The 19754-nt window shown below is 32.7% G+C and overlaps 1 protein-coding gene across 2 annotated transcripts in view; it reads left to right on the forward strand.

Annotated features, from left to right (window-relative positions):
• The first annotated feature begins 5609 nt into the window (after positions 1-5609).
• LOC149065805 (acetylcholine receptor subunit alpha-like) overlaps positions 5610-19754 on the forward strand; it is a 228961-nt gene continuing 214816 nt past the window's right edge. For both annotated transcript variants that reach the window (XM_089253678.1, XM_089253679.1), the window contains exon 1: positions 5610-5802. In XM_089253678.1, the coding sequence (XP_089109804.1) occupies positions 5724-5802 (79 nt within the window). In that variant the 5' untranslated portion in view covers positions 5610-5723. The remainder of the gene's footprint in view (positions 5803-19754) is intronic.

Consider the following 19754-nt stretch of genomic DNA (forward strand, 5'->3'; position numbering starts at 1 on the left):
ACTGCCGCTACTGTGCAAGCCTCAGAATGAAGCGTTGTGTTTTGTCTATCAGGATAAAAATGAAGTGAATATTTTATCATACATAATGATGCATTCATCTATGAAAGGATGCGTAAATGCGATTCTAAGAATGGTAATGTCACAGTATATTTGTTTAAAATTATGTGAAACTTGTTGGAAAAGCATGAGTCATCATTCGGACACTTGGATTGTGATTCACCGAGTGATTCCGATCGAGATCAAATCCAAGCCGACTAAATACAATCGAGATCCTTCGAACTTATTACAGAGGTATCGAAACATTATTTCTGGATTCACCAAGGGTGTTGGTGAAATATTGCAAATCTGGTCAAAAAATAAAGTTGAGATGACATTGCTGGTGTATTTGAAGTTTCAAAGTGCACAACTTTCTTTTCAGGGATTCATAAACAAAACAAAAAGAACCGACACCATAACAATGAAATTCCATGAACTTTATCACTTCACCATAATTTTAATCACGAATATGCATAAAAGACGTTTTCAGTGGCACAATTTCAAGTGCATACAGCGCTCCCCCTCATAACTTCAGGCCATTTATGGTAGAGACGAAAAGAAGGATGGACAGGAAGAAGAACAGAAAAAGAAAGGCAAGAAAGGCCCATGTTTTGCGGAAGTGGCACCAAATTCCCCATATGCGGAAATGTACCGTGCGGATCTATCACCGAACCATCAGCAATCTTCTAATATCATTCGACCGAAATTTTCCTCGCATTATCTCTATTTTTAGCACAAATTAAGACCATTATTAGGAAATAATCCTAAGATTCCATTCATCAAGAAAAAAGATGTATTTAACATTTCGGCCTCGAACACTAAGCTCTAGTGGAAATATATAGCTAAAATATTATTTAACCATTGATTTACATAAAATTTGGTACACATATTTTTGATCGCATATGCACTACTATGCTAATAGAATGTTTTACATATCTTCAGCACTTACCTTTATGCAAATTTTCAAACATTAAGAAAAAAATGCATTATTAACATCTTGGACGCATGATAAAAGAGCATGACATCAATGCAATCGAACAAAAAATTGGTTCGAAATGAAGGGAACTGCTCAGTTCATGAATTGAAAAATAAATGCTTGACTTATAAAAAAAATTAATTTTTAAAAATTTGAATTAGAAATTTAATTCTAAATAAAATTCAGCCAAGCATATTTTTTGATATTTTTGACCACGTTAAAAGGTAAAAGACTCTTCAGAGGAAAAAATAAAGCTCAATTTTTCACTCAGTTTGGTCTTTGAAGATAAATAAGATATTTGAACTTCGTGCCGAATCCTTGTCTTAGTTTCTCCACTGATTTTGATAATTTTCTCACTGGAAATTTTATTGTACAGCGTATAGATATATAGCATTTTTGTTTAGTTTTTAGTGAAAGAATTCTTCACAAACCAGGTTTTTGCTGCACATGTCCCACAACTCTCTAAGTTCTGACAAATTTTCCCAAGAGAAAAGTGCTGAAATATGTATCCGGTCGCATTCGTGTTTCTATCTAATCCCTGAGCGTGGCCTGCCGTATGGGAACCGGCAATGCTGTCGACTCTGATATCATTTATTTTATTCGTAGAAATTCCCCCTATTTCATATAGAAACTCATATTTCTCCAAACTTATATATATATATATATATATATTTACTTTTTTGTGTCTTCCATTACATTTGAACAATTCAATGAAATAAATGTTTGTTGCATTCCACAAGATTGTTTCATTTTTTGCTCTTTTGTGGTTGTGTGCTGTTTGCAGAGGTATTTTTTTTATTTGGTTTTGTAGCCAAGGTGCTTGAACTAATGCAGTTTCGTTTATTACGTCCAACTTAACAGAAAAAAAAAACAACTTATAAACTAAGATGGGAGTTCGTAACAAAGGAGAATGTCTTATTGAACATTTTATATATAACTCTAAAGTTATAACCCCTATATATATGAGACAGTATTCTATGGTTTCTTGCAGGAATAATAAAAAAAATCCATTCCAATTTTTTGCTCTCGATGGTGGACATAGTGCGACAGGTGTCAAATCTCATAGAAAATAGTAGAGTTCTTTTGTGACGCATGGACCTATACGATCTCCTCGAAAATTTCGAGTTACGATGAGCTTACGGTGTCCTCATGTGGGATCAAATCCTGGAAAATGAGAAAAAAAGAGGAAATTTATTTTTTCGTATTTGAGAATTTTTCGATTTGTACCGAGAAATCCACGTTTCACAAACAATATTAAGTTGACACTCCACACACTCCTGTAAGATTTCCAAGAAATATTTCTTTTTATATGTTTCTCAATATATATGTATTTTCGTATATTTTATCCAAAAAAAGAAAGAAAAAAGAATATGTGGATATAGAATTTACGGGGAAAAGAGTAAGAATTCAGCTGTGCATTTTATTTTTTCTTCGAGATATTTATTGACTGTTTGAAAAAAGTAGATTTAGGAAAAGTTGAGATTTATTGATTACAATTTCAATTTTTAAATTTAATATCAATTCTTACGGTTTAGTTTTTTTTTCTCTGCAGACGTTAAACAAATGTTTCTACATTAAATTTTGTTTTCTTTTGGTCACGTTCCGCCTGAAAATGGAACTTCGCAGGTGTAATCTGATTTGTTTGTGGATATGGTATTCCAATTTTTTCTCTTCTACCACATTTCTGAAGGAAGGAAAAATAATAAAAATGTGTGCAAGTATATATATTCAGTAAGTGAAATTCATTGTGCTCTACATTTCTATGCACCTAAGAAAATAGGATGAAACCCAATCGTTACATCCATCACACTGGATCAGTCCGATGCAGCCGAAATACGATGAGATGTGATTAATTCCTTTTTATGTATACATTTTTCTTTATGATTACGTTCACGATATTTCTTATAATACAGTTGTATTACGAAGACATGGTTAAAATTTTGATTTTCTTCTTTAGTTATATTTATTTTCATTTATTGAAGTCATTTTCAATACACTCATTTAATACCGTGCCATTTTTTTGTTGCACGTTCCATGTCCCAAATACTACAACGACCTGACTTTTCGCGGATAATTTTAAAATACAGAAATTATTCGTGAAAAATCCTGAATCTGATAACTTTTCATCCATTAGTTTTTTCAATTTTGACAAGACTACAGTAACCGAACAGAGCGAAATAAAAATTGCTCAGTTTCTATCATTAATATCTGCTACAATAATTATACAACACGTGAACACCCAGGATATGACTACATATTTCACGATTATGCAACTCTCTGTGCTTCTTACGCATTACGTACGAGAAGGTTGAAAACGAAGCACTTTAGGCCTATTCTATGATTTTTGTCATACGGTGATGGATTGGTGATGTCATGTGGTGCTTGTCAACTGTGATCAACTCCGTTTATAATGAAACGAGTGTTAGAAGATAGCTTATAAAAAGTGTTCAGTTTTTAATAAAATGAAAATCCTTATAGAAATAAAATTAGCTGATTTTCAAATTTTCACTGAGAAAAGCGAGACAGTGATACTTTCGCAAAAATAGACACTGCAGCGAAAAAGTTTATAACGTTAAATTATTTAGTTATCAATCGTACATAGAAATTTACATTAAAGGTATCAACGGATAACTCTTGATGAGAGAAACTCAACGATACCTCATTCACTTACGGTAGCAAAGATCAGAATATGCCTACCACATTAAAAATCACTCGATTAAAGTGAAAAAAAATTCCTTTTTTCGAAACATTCACGTTCATCAAGGAAACATATTTTCCGGATTTCATGCGGAGATGAACCCGGAAAGACAAGTCACCTGGTCTTCGCTGGGACTTGAACCTAGGACTCTTACAGGCTAGCATGCTACTATCTACACCACTGGAGACACTACCCTGCCGTCCTTATTTCACGCATTGTGGCGTGGGGCGCTGAAATAGAGGCATTAATAGCCTGTCTTGACTTCAACAAATGGCCCCCAGGTGGGACGGTAGAAATAAAGATAGACGGCTTTGTCTCAGTCCCTCACGATCCTGCCTGTGTCTCCAGTAGTATAAATGGTAGCATGCTTTCCCGGTATGCAAGAAGACCTGGGTTCGAATCCCGGCGGAGACCAGATGTGCGTGTGTGTGACTTTTCTTTCCGGTTTCACCTCAGTATAAAATCCGGGAAAATATCTGTTTCTTAGATATTATTGGGCTGAGAAAAAGACGTCTATATATCTCTCTCTCTATTCATGTTCATGTCACCCGAAATGAATGTCTACAGAGAAAAAAAAATCTAAAAAATTCTCTTCAGTAGTTCAGAGTGAATGCGGAATAGATGTTTTCATGTAAAATACCCGCAGTTAATTTCAAACACAGTCTCCCTTTATTATTTCTAATTCTTTTAAAAACTCTTAAAAAATAAAAATATTTTGAGTATTGATATTCATCATATATCGATTTAAAAGGATTATAAAACATCGATAGAGCAAATATTTACCATAAATAATACACTTTATTTTTATGGTAAGAAAACATCCTCGTACTAAACTTACATCCTTAAACTTATTTATTCTATCTTAAAGTGCCTTATCGAATAATTTATGTAATATACGCGAAGAGAATAGAGCAAGTATATATATATATATATACAGTATAAGAGGTTCGTTTGCAGAATGATTTATTATCAAGCATTTCCACGTACGAGAAATTTCTTGAAGAATCCACCTGGTTAGTTTCCTGTCCATCAAATACCTAACATCGATTTTATAATTAATCAGCTCCATCCTCAAAAAACCTCTCTCGCCTCAAGAACTCTCCAGAATCTGAAGAAAAAGATTTTTTCCAATTGAAGGGTCGATCACGAAGGAAACTTTTCATCATCGGTCTAGCATAGTCTGGTGATTTCTAAGACAATTGTCGATAATATAAATAAATAAATAAATACATAAAAAAAAAATAAAATAAAAAACAACACGAGAGATAATAATGAGAAATAAATAAATAAATAAATATAATAATAATAAGACAGACTAAAAAACACAACACACACACACACACAAAAGCGTTTTCGTGCGAGTCTGTTGTGAGGCAAAAGCGCCCTCTAATCTTCCCATCTCGCCCATCCGACTCCCCTTTTGGACTAAAATTTCTAGGCTAGTAGTAAAGGGGGCATCCTATTCGCGAAGGTAGATAGATCCTTAACAAAACTCCAGCGCACCGACCGACACAGACCAGAGTAAAAGGTGTTTTGTGTGAGGCCGCCGCCATCGCTTGGCATTCGCTCCGTCAGAAGAAACACATTCTTTCCCATTTTTTCCTATTCCTCTCTCTGTATCGTAAGCGTGCTCTTGCTGCTGCCTGCCTACTTACCTTACCTACCTCACCTGGCCTGCAATAGATACCCGCGGCTTGTTATAGATTAAAAATATAAATAATATTTATTATATAATTTTTTTATGATTTTTTTTCTGTAGGGATCGTGGCTGATAGATGTGATTCTTTCTCTATTCTATCTCCTTTTTTTTCCTATCGTTTTTTTTTTTAGTTATTTGGTTTTGAGGTTTTATTTATTTATTTTTTTTTTTTTTGCTTTTCTTAAATAAATTTCTTTTGTTATCGTTGATTTATTTTATCCGTTTTCTTTATAATTTTTTTTGGTTATTTTTGTTATCCCTGGTGTTTTTGTCTATCATCTGCCGGTTTGAAGCAACAGTTTGGAAAGAGCGTCATGAAAAGAACTGGCGGTCGTACAAACTGTTCGGTGGCGGCAGCGGTGATGATATCGCTTGTCGTTTTGATGTCGACAGGTAAGACATTGTTAATTATTAATTGAATGATACAAATAATTAATATAGTTCAAGAAAAATTATTTTGTGTTTTTTATACCATTTTAAATTTCTATTCTATCTCAACTATAGTGAAATAAATTACTCTATAACGAGATAAATATTATTCCCGAAATTCCTGCGGTAACTATGTTTTGTAAAAGTTTAAATGTGAATTTTTTTGCGTCGTCGAAGTTAGTTATTGCATGTTTATAAGTTAATTTGAATTGTTATTGTTTTCTTTTCTATATAATTAAATGGGTTTATACTGTAAAAAAAAGAGGTAGCTCAAATTTTAGTGTGATTTAAAATGTGTTTTATCATGTGCTGTAAAAAAATTGTTAATCAAAGAAAGTTGATCCAAGTTTTGTTTGGTCTCAAAAAATTAAAAATGATAATCGGAAAAAAATTAAATTTTTTTGGCGAAAAACTATAAAACTGATATTTTAAAAATTCTTTTTGGTTTTCTGAAATTTCGTGAAAATAAAGCCATCTCTTTTTTTGCAGAAAACTCTTTATTCAGATAATATTGTTTGTTGTAATGCACAGTGCATTTTGATTATTTCTAATATTAACATGCATTTATGAATTCACGTATTGCTGGTGTTTATTGTGTAAGTTTATAGTTTTCTGCGTGTAAAAATAATGTTTGTTAGGTGTGTTTTTCGATGTTCTCTCCCTGCCGAGAGAAATTTTGAAGATTCTGGTTATTGCGGTAAAACTTACGTGAAACCGAAACTGATTTGTTCTTGATGTGAATAATAAATACCAAGTGAAGAACTCAATACGTACGTATGCATGCTTTGTGAGACCATCCTGATGAAATGTCTCAGATGATTTCTCCGAATAAATATTTCACTAATACTCGATGAAGCTCGATATAAATATTTTGCCGTTATATGCAATTCCCAAGTCACTCTCTTACGACGCCCATAAATCTTTTATCTCGAAGATAACTGATCTACGGAGATATCGGTTTTGATTACTATCATATGTTTTTCTTTCATAATTCCTATCATGTCGATAAAACCTCACAACACTAAACTGTCTTTGTCCAAATAACCCTCACTATGATTTCTTGCGCCTTTATCTTTCAGATATTGAACATTATGTATTGTATTTCCCCACTCTTTTTTCCCAGAGGCAGTTTTTTCTTTATTAAATTAGTTCCAGCTGCGACTTCTGTAGGTTTATTGTTGGTATTGTTCTTTTATTTTCGTATATTGGATAATGTAACGAGTGAGAATGGTTAAACAAACCGCTTAAAAAATATAAAAAAATTCCGATATGTAACATTTCTTTATCAGTAGGGGATGAAAATGCAAATTACTCATATTAATATGCTAGAAAAAATAAAATAAAGTCAATTGTAAGAGGTTTATCAAGTTTAAAGAAGGAAACAAAATTAGATTTACCGGAAAGAATGCAAGCGTTTATGATATCCAAATATTTGAATGAGAGTTAAAATTTATTTGCTATAACTAACATAAAATAAACGCAAAGATACAACAAACATGCTTCTATTCATTATTAACATTTTTGTGGTGTCAATATTTAGACAATGAAATTTTTTCTCAAGCAAACTGCGAAAATATTTAGTATATTAACTACTGATTAATGAACTTTTAAATAACGGTTCGTATCGAATGTTTTTATGCAGCCATTAAGGGACTATTCAAGTATTACGTCAGCAGTTTTTTAGCTATTTTTGACCCCCCCTCCCCCCTTGTCAGCAAAATTTCGTCAGCAGCTTAGATTATTTCATATCTTGAAAAAGGGTGATTGATGACGTAAGCAACCTTCAAACCCTCCTTCCCCCTTGTCATCAGAAGTCTGGAAATCCGAAACCCCTCCCCCCCCTTCGATGTTGACGTAATACTTGAATGACCCCTACTAATTTTATGTCAAATACTGTAAATGCGATCAATTGAGCTCAAACTGCAATCAAACCGAAGTCAATTTAATTCCGTTCAAATCATATGTGCTCCCCAAGATATCATCTTTACGAATAATTTTTAAATACTTTTGTTTCATGCCTGTATTAACTAGAGAATTTTTCTGTTTAAATTGTAATTCATTTAATATTTTTGCCTATAATTGCCCTATGCACATTTTCCAAATATTTTTGGCGGATTTGTGAAAGTTTTCGACTATTACATTTAGTCATTACGAAAATTTGCTTCAATTTCCAGAGATTCTATGTTGGTACGTATTAAAGAAAATCCCCAAATTTCTCCGATTTACCTAGAATCCCTTTTGTCCAGGGTCAGTCGAAATTCCAGATTTAGATATTTAAGTAACAAATGACGCTGAATTTATCAGAAGATATATCTGGTATAAAATTAGACCAAATAAATCACATTTATCATGTATTATTCATAAACATTAAAACAGCTGTTCGAAGTTCATTTTCACGAAATAAGGGGGTGTACATAATCAAATTCACTTATTCAGAGCCACAGCTTATAACCATGATATAATCATCTATTCTACAGCCATGGCAAAATTCATCACAAAATTTTGTAAAACTTTGAAAACGCGCACTTGCTAATTTTTTGTAATCATGTGACCAAACTGCCCAAGTTTCATGGCAGGGTAACCAAATAAATATTTCCAGCAGAACCATTTTCTTTCCAATTTCTTCACCAAAACATATGATGCTGAGTTTACAAAAACGTGCTCTTTTACAAACACCGTGATTCCGCTCCAAAAGCTATGCGGAAATTTCCGTTCTCCAAACGGGCATCGAAAATTCTTCTTATCCGTTCACTGAGACGTTCCCAAAGTTTAGTAATTTTTCGACGAGTTGTTAAGGTTGTAGACCAGGGGTTTCCAAAGTAAAACTTCTTGTGGAACCCTTGATGATAATGAGACAGTTCCACGGAACTCAAATACATTTTTGAATATTTATCCAAAAAAGATAAGTTTTTACTGCCGTCTCAACAGCATCATAGCCCCAAGGCAAAATAAAAAAAAAAAGGGCTCACGCACCACCTCTTAATTCAGATATTTATTGTCATAAATCATTGTGCCAGATCTTATCGTGAAAGCCTTTATGCAAATGAGGTCACCTTGCCGTGCCCGGGTGGGACTCGTGTGTTAAGATGGTCCAAGGGTGTCGTAAAGTACACGTAAATTCTGCAATTCAAGAATCCTCACTTCTAGTGGATTAAAAATTTTCAAAGGCAACATCGTTTTTACAACTTATAATTTCCTGATGAAACAGGAAATGCACATTCATGAACTTCGAATGTGAAAAATTGAATGTAAAAAAATTTAATGTTACTGTTTCTAAGTTGTTTTGTGATCAAAGTGATCTGATGTTTTGAAACGACACTATATCTCGTTAAAATACAAAATTAAAAAAACCTTTGCGAGTATCAGTAACAATAAAGCTCTCTCTGGGTTCCGGGTTTTTTAATGGTACCGTGGCGTTTGATCATGTGGAACCCACAAAAAAAAAGCTTCCACGGAACCCCAGTTGGAAACCTATGCTGTTGACAACACAGAGAGAGAATAGAAGATTTTTAACTATGCACACCCTGTATTTTTTTTTTTTCATTTATTCACGCAAAAAACGGTGGCAATATTAAATTTATACCATAAAGACATTAAGGACCGAACACACACCTCTGAGAAATATAAAAGCGTTCCCGAAGGAAGGGTGCATCTGAAATTTTTTTTAATTACAAAACAAAAGGAAAAAAAAGATGTATAAAATCTTAATCATCGTCAACTTTGTCATTAGACTACAAATATTAATAATAGTAAATCATAAATCCTCTGTTTGATCTAGTAATCATGCGCTATATTGCGGCTTAATGTAAGTAACTATGTAATGTTAAGCATATAATTGATATATAAAATCGTAATTGTCATCCTGATCAATGTTTACAAGTTGTCTTGATTGATTACCATAAAGAGACAACAAATAAACGATAGTCATTCAATAAACTCTTTTGAATTTACGTATCCAAGTACATTTCTATCAATTTTAATACATTCGAAGGTTGTTCCACTGCAGAAATTCGCGATTTTATATTTATCAAATACGCAGTACAGTAATTCTTGTGAAGTGAAAAATTTGAAAAAAAAAGTCAAAATTCCATTAACTAAAGTGAATAGAAATTTTGAAAAGGATACAAAAACCCTGAAAGTTTTGCCAAAAATGACATGGCAAGAAAAAATGAATGCATGCAAAAAAAAAAAAAAAAAATCAATTTTTCATGCGTAGGCTTTTTTTTACACAATTATCGTTCCGTTCCTACGCAAATGTCATCTGAGATCGTAGAAAATGTATAAAATTCTAAAATGTATGGAAGAAAAAAGTACATAGGTACGAGAGGTTTATTTTTCTCTCTTCTTCCTTCTAGTTAAATAGTGAAAGGTAATATGATTCATCATTTTTATTAGCTTTATTCGAAATAATTTAAAAATGGGAGTTTGAGAAAATTATAAGGCACACTATATTCTTGTAATTTTTAATTTTTTTTCAGTCGTAGAAATCAAAAATTTCAAACATTCGGTTGTTATCATCTTTTAGAATATAATATTTGACAACGCCACAGGTTCGAAATTGAATTAACATAGAAAATATTTATTCACATATCAGGCTGCTTTTATTCGTTTTTATGTAAATTTTGTTTCATTGCTAGGATTTGATTTTGTCTTCTTAGAAAATTTCTTTTCAGCATTTTATGGTTTGAAATTGGAGAAAAAATGAGAAAATAATATTTTTTTAAATTACTTATGGCTTGAAATTAGAGAAGATATTAGAAAGAAAATATATTATTTCCTTTTTACCAGCGTGGCAAAAATTATTAAAATTAATCGAATTTTTTTAGAGAAAATTACCAATATCAATCAATAATAATATGAAAATATCATAATTATCAAGCGGGATCGTATCTTTACATGAAATATAATGTTTAACTTTCAAATAGCCGAACATGCTGAAATCCATATAAAAATTACGTGAAATTATGTAGTTTATTCAAGTACACGGTTTTCGATTTACAGAATACATTAAGTGTGTCCAGTTTGATATATATTTGAAATTTAATTTAAAAAAAAATGTTTTAATCTTTAAAGTTTAATCGCAAACTGATGTTCATTGTAACAAAACAGCATATTAATCACCTTAATCATTTTGAATAATAATAATAATCTCAAAATGCAAATCACATTAAAGAATATCCCACAATATGTACGACTATATTCCAAACAATCTTGACAAAAAAAAATACAGTTTAACTCGGTTATAACGACCTCCGTTGTAACGATACTTCGGTTATAACGTCAATATTTGATGGTTCTGACTAATTACCATGCAGAATAATATTAACGAACCTTGCTTATAATATCAATGAAAACGTAACGACACCGTATTATGTATCATAATTACGGTGACAATATGACCCGTATACGGAACATATAATATATTTCGTAATTTTACACTTCTTGACGTTTTTTTAATTGACTCTTCTTTTCAACTAAGCTTACTTTAATTCACAACCCTTACTAAAATCAGCGATGAAGATAATTTGCATTATTTATACGTATATTATACTATGGTATAATTATGACTATAAATATCAATATTAAGCTCGCACATATTTGTCGTGTTCAGTGCTTAACGCATGGGCTCACCCGAGCGTGGCCTTATGAAAATGAGATCTGGCCAAATTTTCGGCAGTTAATATGTAAATTGGGTAGCAGTTATTTTTAGCCTGGTATGAGAAGGACCCAAGAAAATTACTTTGCCCGGGGACCCGTGATGCCATTTAGACGGTTCAGGCTGTGTTTAATTCTTTCTTCTGTGAAAAACATTTTAAAATCACTGTGGACTCTTTCTCGTTGAGTTATTTATAACGAATATTTGGCGATTCGGCCAACACACACATTTGGAGACATTTTTAGCGAGAATTGGCAATATCCCGCATTTATGATCTCAATTTCCCGTATTTTTGTTGATGAAATAAGATCAATCTAATTAAAAATAAGACACCTTCATACACACTATTTGATTGCATCTGATTATATTTTTCATACTTAGAAGTCTTGAAAACATCAACCTTGTGCTTGTAATGGCATCGCGGTTATAATGACAAAATTTCTCAGAATCTTCAATGTCGTTATAACCAAGTTTGACTGTAATTCCTTTTTTAATATACTGTACTTGTTATGGTAAATGCGATAAATCCAATTATGATACATAATTGCCTGTTATTATGCATAATTACCGACCATTTTGCTAATTTATCACATTTACCGGAGATTATGCATAACTCCCAGCTGACATTGGGAAATATGATGAATCACCAATTAATTACTTAAATTTACCGGACATTTTAATCAAACTTTAGTTTAAGGTGATGGATTCGATCGCTGATGTTGATTATGTTCAAAAATGCTGAAGAAAAAAAACCTAACATGACAACGCTGATAATAATTCACACGCCTTACCCTTACAACACTAATTTTAATTTAATACAATTTTTATGGCGAAATGTGTGGAGTGCAGCCCATCAAGTACGGGATGAACCCATAAGTGTTTGAATTTAAAATTGATATTCCCGCATTTTTTTCAATTTCTACTATATTTATCATACTTACCACTTTTAATCTGGAATCAGTGGTAAAAGTGGTAAATTTAGGAAAATTTATTACGCTTACCAAGATGATTGGTTATTATGCATAATTAACCAATAATTATATGTAATTACCATACGTAATTACCAGGCGTAATTACCTACCATGCATAATTACATAAAATATTCATCAGAATGATAAGTAAATCATTATATTCTATAAATTACATTTAATAAGTTTAATAAACTTATAATTTTGACTAAATATCAAGAATTATTTCTCAAAGTTCATTTTTTTATAAACTCACACCAAAAATATTTTCTTTTGATATTTTTTTGTATTTAAGAATTAAAAAAAAAAAATTGGACGTATTCCGAGTATTACTCTCACTTTATACGTATATTATTTAAAGGAACGAGTGTAATAATGATGCTAAAAAAAAATGAAACAAGGATAATCAAAATTATTTTTTCCTTAATCCTGACGAGTTTATCATCGCTTTCTGAAAGACCACTTTCGGCAAAAGCATATTAAAGTGCTTTTTTTCTTAAATGTGAAAAAAATGACTAATTAATCAGAAGTCGGAGACCCGCGGTTGTATTTGCACATCATTTAAGAATGTTTAAAATGCAAGGTCTTAAAAGCACGAATTTTTTTTTTTTTTTTTGTCATCATAATTTAAAACGGTATTATGAAAAGCAAAAAGAAGTAAGAGACGAGAGAGGTCTGTTGGAGAGGAAAAAGTAATTACAAAAATCTTTTTTCAGTTTTTCACTTCTTTCTTTTCTCTATGAATGCATTGAAATGGATAAGTTTTCTTTTCTAAGATGTATATCCAATTACTTATGACAATTTGCTCAAAAGCACGGGTTTTTTTCTTCAAATATTATCTGAATAGCCAAGGATCACGTCGTCTTTAGAGAATAGTTGAAAAGCAGTAGTTTAATGTTAAAACAATGTAGTCCGGTGAGGAGTCTTTTCATGTCGTCATGCCCAAACTTGTCTTTTTTTGTATAATACAGTAAAAAAACCCTCTTTTGTGGACACTCGCAGGACCAAAAAAAAAAAAACAAAATTGCGACACGGTCGGAAATTTTGACGTGAATATGTTCTTTGTACCTTGATTCGTATGGTAGGTACTGACATAACGAAATTAGTATAATCGGATTTGTCTTTGGAATATCTAACAGATGATACCATTGACTTCTATCTGCGTTGTGAACCTCTCGAGATATATCGCAAAACAATTACGAAAGCGGGTCGCGAGCCTAGTGTCTAGACCGGAAGACATATTAAAACCGGAATGGAATCCTTAGAAAAAGACCTATCAGACGATATCATTGGCTCTTATTTGCGTTGCGAGCCTTTCGAGATATAGCGTAAAACAATTTGATTATGAAAACGGGCCGTGAGTCTGGTGCCCAGACCGGAAGAGGTATTGAAATTGGAGTGGTATCATTGAATTTCTCTTAACGGGACCTATCCGCAGATATCAAAAACACTGATATATTATTCTGAGCACTTGCAAAATAAAATAATTTCGTCACACAACTTTTTGCGAATGCTCTCAGTGTCGTCAGATGGTTTAAAAGAAGTATACACGTCAACATTAGTCCGTAAAACAGGGGTGACCGTATCAAAAGGGGTTCCAATTGAAACCGTAAAATACAATTTCAACAATAATTGAAATGGTTCTTTAAAAAACGCAATTTTAAAATTACTAAAGAAATATTATGCAAAGTTTATATACTAAATCTTCTATCTTTTGATAAAAAAAACTGATGAATCGATGTTTGGTGCGTTTTGTTCAGTTGTCCAACTCCTACAAAATGTATTTTTAATTGCGAGACTAAATCCAATGCCTTACCAACATGTCTACAGGGAAAATGTATTTAATTCATGTAGTACTTTAAAAACGTCCGAATAGTTTTTAACACTGCTTTCATGGTCCTCATACTCATGTAACCGATAGACTTATTGGCTGTTTTTTTTCTTCAAGTTTTTTAAAATATTTTTATTAAATTTTTATAGTGTAATCCCGGATTACTAGAGCTGGCCACATTAAACAGGTGGAATCATGTAAAATATGAGCAAAACCACAACACGTTCAAGTTCAATGTAACCAGTGTTATCCAACAAAGTAATTTTGAAAAGGAGTTTCAATCCTCGCTAAAATTTTAGGGGGGTAGTTCTGTGGACGGCGGTGTATTTTTTTTTTCTGAAAAAGCGAGAAAAAACTAAACTCTAAAAGAATTACATGAAATTTGAAGGAGCATTTTCACTCCTCAATGAAATTTGGGGGAATAAAATTGAATTTTCATGCGCGAATCACCCACCTGTATGAGTATTGGGGAACATTGAATGGAACGAATAATGAAAATGGTGTCCGTGACCGTATCTGAGGATGACCGTTAGGCAAGGGTTCGAAATACATTATTTAAGTGGGACTTTTGCCGGGATATATTTTTATTTGGCCGTTAAACGAGGTGACCGTTCAGAGGGGTTTTACTGTATCACAAAAGAGTGTGAACAAGTGAATCGTGTAATTTTTTTTGTCCATTAAAGTATCCGACTTCTTGTCACTTTTCTTAAAAATGGTACTGGAGTGATTTTTAATAACATTCTTTTGATAGAAAGTGTCCCGAAATGATGAAAACAATAATAAATTTTGGACTACCTATGTCATTTCCTTGGGGAAAAGTCATTTTATATCAAATTTTAAGCGAAATGTACGTGATATTCCAACACGATTATAAAAAATTCCACGGATATTTGTTTTGTTATTTTCACAGTACGTTTAGCTAGTTATGATGAAGGTTATGAATCAAAATTTAAAAGATCATATGATATGCTCATAAGTTACACCCAAATCTGTTGATATACGAGATCGTTTCGTTGCGAAAAGTCACTCACATAAAAATACTCGTATCTCTAAGAAAAAAATTCGATATAAAATAATGGAGGTGCCATCAATTTTTTCTATGCTTCCAAAATATTAACACTCGCAATAAAAATTTAATTAGCAGGACACACCACAGTGGAATTCACGCAGAATAAGAGTAGCATCGCTTACAAGATGAATGTAATGCGGAATACATGAATGATTGAATTGCAATTTTTATTGATGTGCACATGCGTGCCAATCAAGGTTGGCAATGCAGGGTAAAAACACAGAATAATAGTACAGAATACATTCTGATGTCGGCGTCAATGTCGGCTTCAACATGTTCAAAGCGACCTATTTTTCGCATGTTACGTGACTTTTTATTGTCGGTGTCATGCACACAAGTCGAGGTACCGCTGTATACAATTCACTATTTCACTGGCCTAATAGGTGGCTTCTCTTCGTGGAATGTCTTATTGCAATAGTGACTACTTTACAGGCAAATCACATTTTTACTGATGTATCAAATATTAGAGGCCGTAAAACCTGATCTTTGCCTATTGATTATAGATATGTATATAAGCGTTACAGTATAATTTTGACTGCTTGACAATAGTCAGACTAGAAATTCCATCCATTAGTTGATGTTACTTATCAAAAATGTATTTCTTACGCTCTGTTAAAAGACGCATACGGCTGACTTTTGGCAGGAGATCAGGCTAAGGCTTTTAGTGGGGACCATATATTGATTATCAAATAAATTTTTCTATTGTAGAAGTAAAAATGTATAAGATAGATCACGTGCATTCCCAAATTATAGTCCTGACAGCCTCTTCATGTGGCGGCTATGGTCTTAACAGCACCATAAGCCCTGGGCGAAGTAATTTAGTCCCTGCTACCAGATTTCAAGGGTCAGTTATCTCAATTTAGGAACTTCTATGATGATCACTATTTCTTCACATTTTTGCGGTTTTTGACGGATCACCATGAAAAAAACTTATAGTGGAACACCATAAATTAATCTACCATTTTCGGTAGATGCGTGGAGCAAAAGTCTATGGACTAGAGCCATGTCATATTCCCTTTGGAGGTACGTACGAGTACATAGTACATTGTGGAGGGCCGCAAAATGACCAAATCAGTCCATGCGAAAAATATTTTTGGAATAAAAATGTATTGAAAGTAATAATAAGTCTGTGATTTTTCTAGCCAAGTATGTCATGGTACCTTAGAATTAAGTGGGGACGCTAAAGTTCTTCAAGATCTGACAGGGGTCCCACAAAATATTTAAAATTATAATCTAATTCCCAAGGTTATAAATATGTAAATAAATCTTCATCTACCAGAATTTTTAAAAGTAGCTTTCATTCTTAGGTTATCCAAGTAATTCCGTTGTTTTCGCAAATAATTTGAAATTTTATTTTACCACATTTGCTCGACAGCTTTCGTTATATGAAATAAGTAATAACGTTGATCGTATCTGGTTTAATCTGGTTTTTCGTATCCAAAAAACGCGACATCTTCAAAGTTTCAATTTCCTTTTTACTGAAAAAGCAAATATTAGTCTGGCTTTCCAGAGGTGCCTTATTAACTTCAGTCTAGTCTCTTGAGCATGACTGATTTTAAATATTTACCTTTCCATAAAAATATATCTTATAATTTTAGTTGTCACTATAGTTGCAATGTTGCTATTATAAGACATGCCAGTCTATTTGGCCGATCTAATTTAAAATGGAGCGCTTGATGACAGTTTATTTAAACTCTATTTATAGTAGAGTTTTATATGATTGTATAGACTTAAAAAAGTAAATTAAAAAAAAAAATAGCGTTTTAGATTTTTTTATAACTAGAACATTTCAAATCGTTCCAAATTTAGTCTAGAAATTTTTTGAAAACTACTTTACAAGCGAATTTCTTCTGTTTTTTTAATGTTATTGAAGTAATAATTTCAATAAAGGTAGAGAAAGGTTAATCAACAAAAAGTTTATTTTTTTATCGTCAAACATTTGAGTTGCATCATGATGCAATAATGATCTCGCTATTTACGTTGCACGTTATCTCATCAGTGATTAATATGATAAGGATTTCCTTGCTTGTCACATATGTGCATTAAAAAACAATCAATTATTCGTATTACAAGAGAAGTGCATTACTCGCATACACACACACACACACACACTCTGTGAAAGGAACCAAAAATAACTTTTGCATAATAAATTTGAAAATGCACGAGAAGCCACTCGTAAATTCGAAGAAGAGTGATCGCAGGAAGCAAGCATTGAATGAGATGGTATAGAAAAAGTCATTCTATAAATTCTATGAGACATAGACGCTGGTCTTGGTTTCGAACGTGGATATTAAAAATCATTGACATAAGAACAAGACGACAATAAGAGCACGATTTTGGAGACTGATTCATTTGATAAAAAGTCAAGTTTTCCCGTGAATTTTGCATTAAAACGTAGTTTAAGTAAGAGTAAATACAATAAAAAAAAAAGGGGTTTCCATTATTAACTCCGTGATTCCGATACTGTAACAAAATCATTTTTAACAATATCGGAGGTTTTCCACTTTATCAGTGGCTAGTAAAAAACATAAAAGTGCTTTAAGGGTTCGTTTGAAATTTCTTGTTTTTATTCGGTTATATTCCTTGGAGCAAAATAGAGTATTAATTTAATTTTAGACGTGATATACATCGTCTTTGAAGAAAAACGAAGACGAATATATAAACTGTACTATGGAGAAATAGACAATTCCCATGAGAGGGAGCACCACTTATCAAATGGTCGGATAAAGTGTTTTGGCGCCATCAGCTAACACATTCCCGAACTTCTCAAGAGTAATCTCAAACAATATCAGCGATTGAGACATGAATAACGAGCGTAGAGTCTAGCTGACTATTTGCTATCGTAAACAACTATTCAATTCTTATCATGTACGTTGCCATTCTAACGTTGAATGACACTTTGAGTCATGGATAGATGCCGGTGAAATCATATTGATATTAATATTTATTTCAAATTTTATTTTTTTAAGAATTGGAATTCGATTCAACTTTTAGGGGTTTTTTCCCAATTACGTATACAGTCAAACTCTGTTATAATGACATCGAAGATTCCATGAAATTTTGTCGTAATAGTCGAGGTTTTGTTACACCAAAGATGGGTTGACGTTTTCAAGACCTATTTTGACGAAAAATAAAATAACAGGCAATCAAATACTTTGCACGAAGTTTTTAATCGATCATTGGTCATTTTTGTCGTACCATAATCATTTTCTGCACACGGGAGCTAATTAAACTGGGACCTACAATTCATTACCGATTCCGAACGGCAGTATTTTTTTTAATACTCACCGAGAGGTTGGTGCGTTAGCCGCTCGATGTGGGACTCCCTGAGGTAGCAACCTTTTTTAGTGGTGATGTCGCCGTTTCTGTTGTGCTTGTCAGCATGAACCGGGTATCGAACTTGCGACACCTCTAAACATCCTTTGATGCTTTAGGCGAGTATCTTATCGACCTGGGCTACCACGCCCATGAAGGTTTTACTTCTTCAAGATTAGGGGTGACCAATTCGATCGATTAAAAATACGGGAAATGAGGACAATTAATACGGGACATTGCCGATTCTCTTCAAACATGTTGCCAAATAACGACGAAATTACTAAATATTATTTATAAATAAACTTGCCGAGGAAAAATTCTACAGCGAGTCTGCTAAAAGGCATTTCATGGGGAAAAAATGAACTTGTGTGAAAAATATGTGAGATGGATATATTTATAGTCATATTCATCATAACACAATTTATAAATTATGCAAATTATACCTTCATTCCTGATTCTAGCAAAGATTAGAATTAAAGCAAGCTTCGTTGAAAAACGTGGGACATTTTTATAAAAAATTAGTCGGGAAGGGAAAGTACGTGAATGTTTCGTACATTGGTCATGTCAATTAGCAAGTCGGAACGTCAAAAAAAAAAACCGTACAATAACTTTTTTTTCAACGTTAGCTAAAAAGAACAGATGAACATTCCCTGGATGTGATCAGCTCTAAACTTGGAGATTTCTTGGAAAAATGCCATTGAAACGGAAACGAAAGCGACGAAAAATTTGTCGTTATATCCGAGGTGGTTGCTTTGTGTCGACGTTATAAGCAAGGTTCATTAACATTATTCTCTGTGGGAATCACTCAGGACCACCAATTATTGACAATTATAGTCAAAGTATCGTAACAACCGAAGTCGTTATTACCGAGTTTGACTGTATGTCGATATTTATTTATCTTTTCAAATGAAAAGATTCCCAGTGGAAAACACTTGAGAAAAAAAATACTAGGTTCTTGTGAATTCTTGATTATATTTTTAGCTACAACAAATACAAGTTAACTAAGATGCTAGAATATCAGAGATTAAAAAAGAGAGAAATCTGAAGATTCAGTTGCTCTGAAGAGAAGTTTTGTTG

This window comes from Pholcus phalangioides, unplaced genomic scaffold (genome assembly GCF_987345545.1).
Source record: "Pholcus phalangioides strain wild (caught in Gottingen) unplaced genomic scaffold, Ppha-v1.0 ptg000039l_1, whole genome shotgun sequence".
Taxonomy (NCBI): Eukaryota; Metazoa; Arthropoda; class Arachnida; order Araneae; family Pholcidae; genus Pholcus; species Pholcus phalangioides.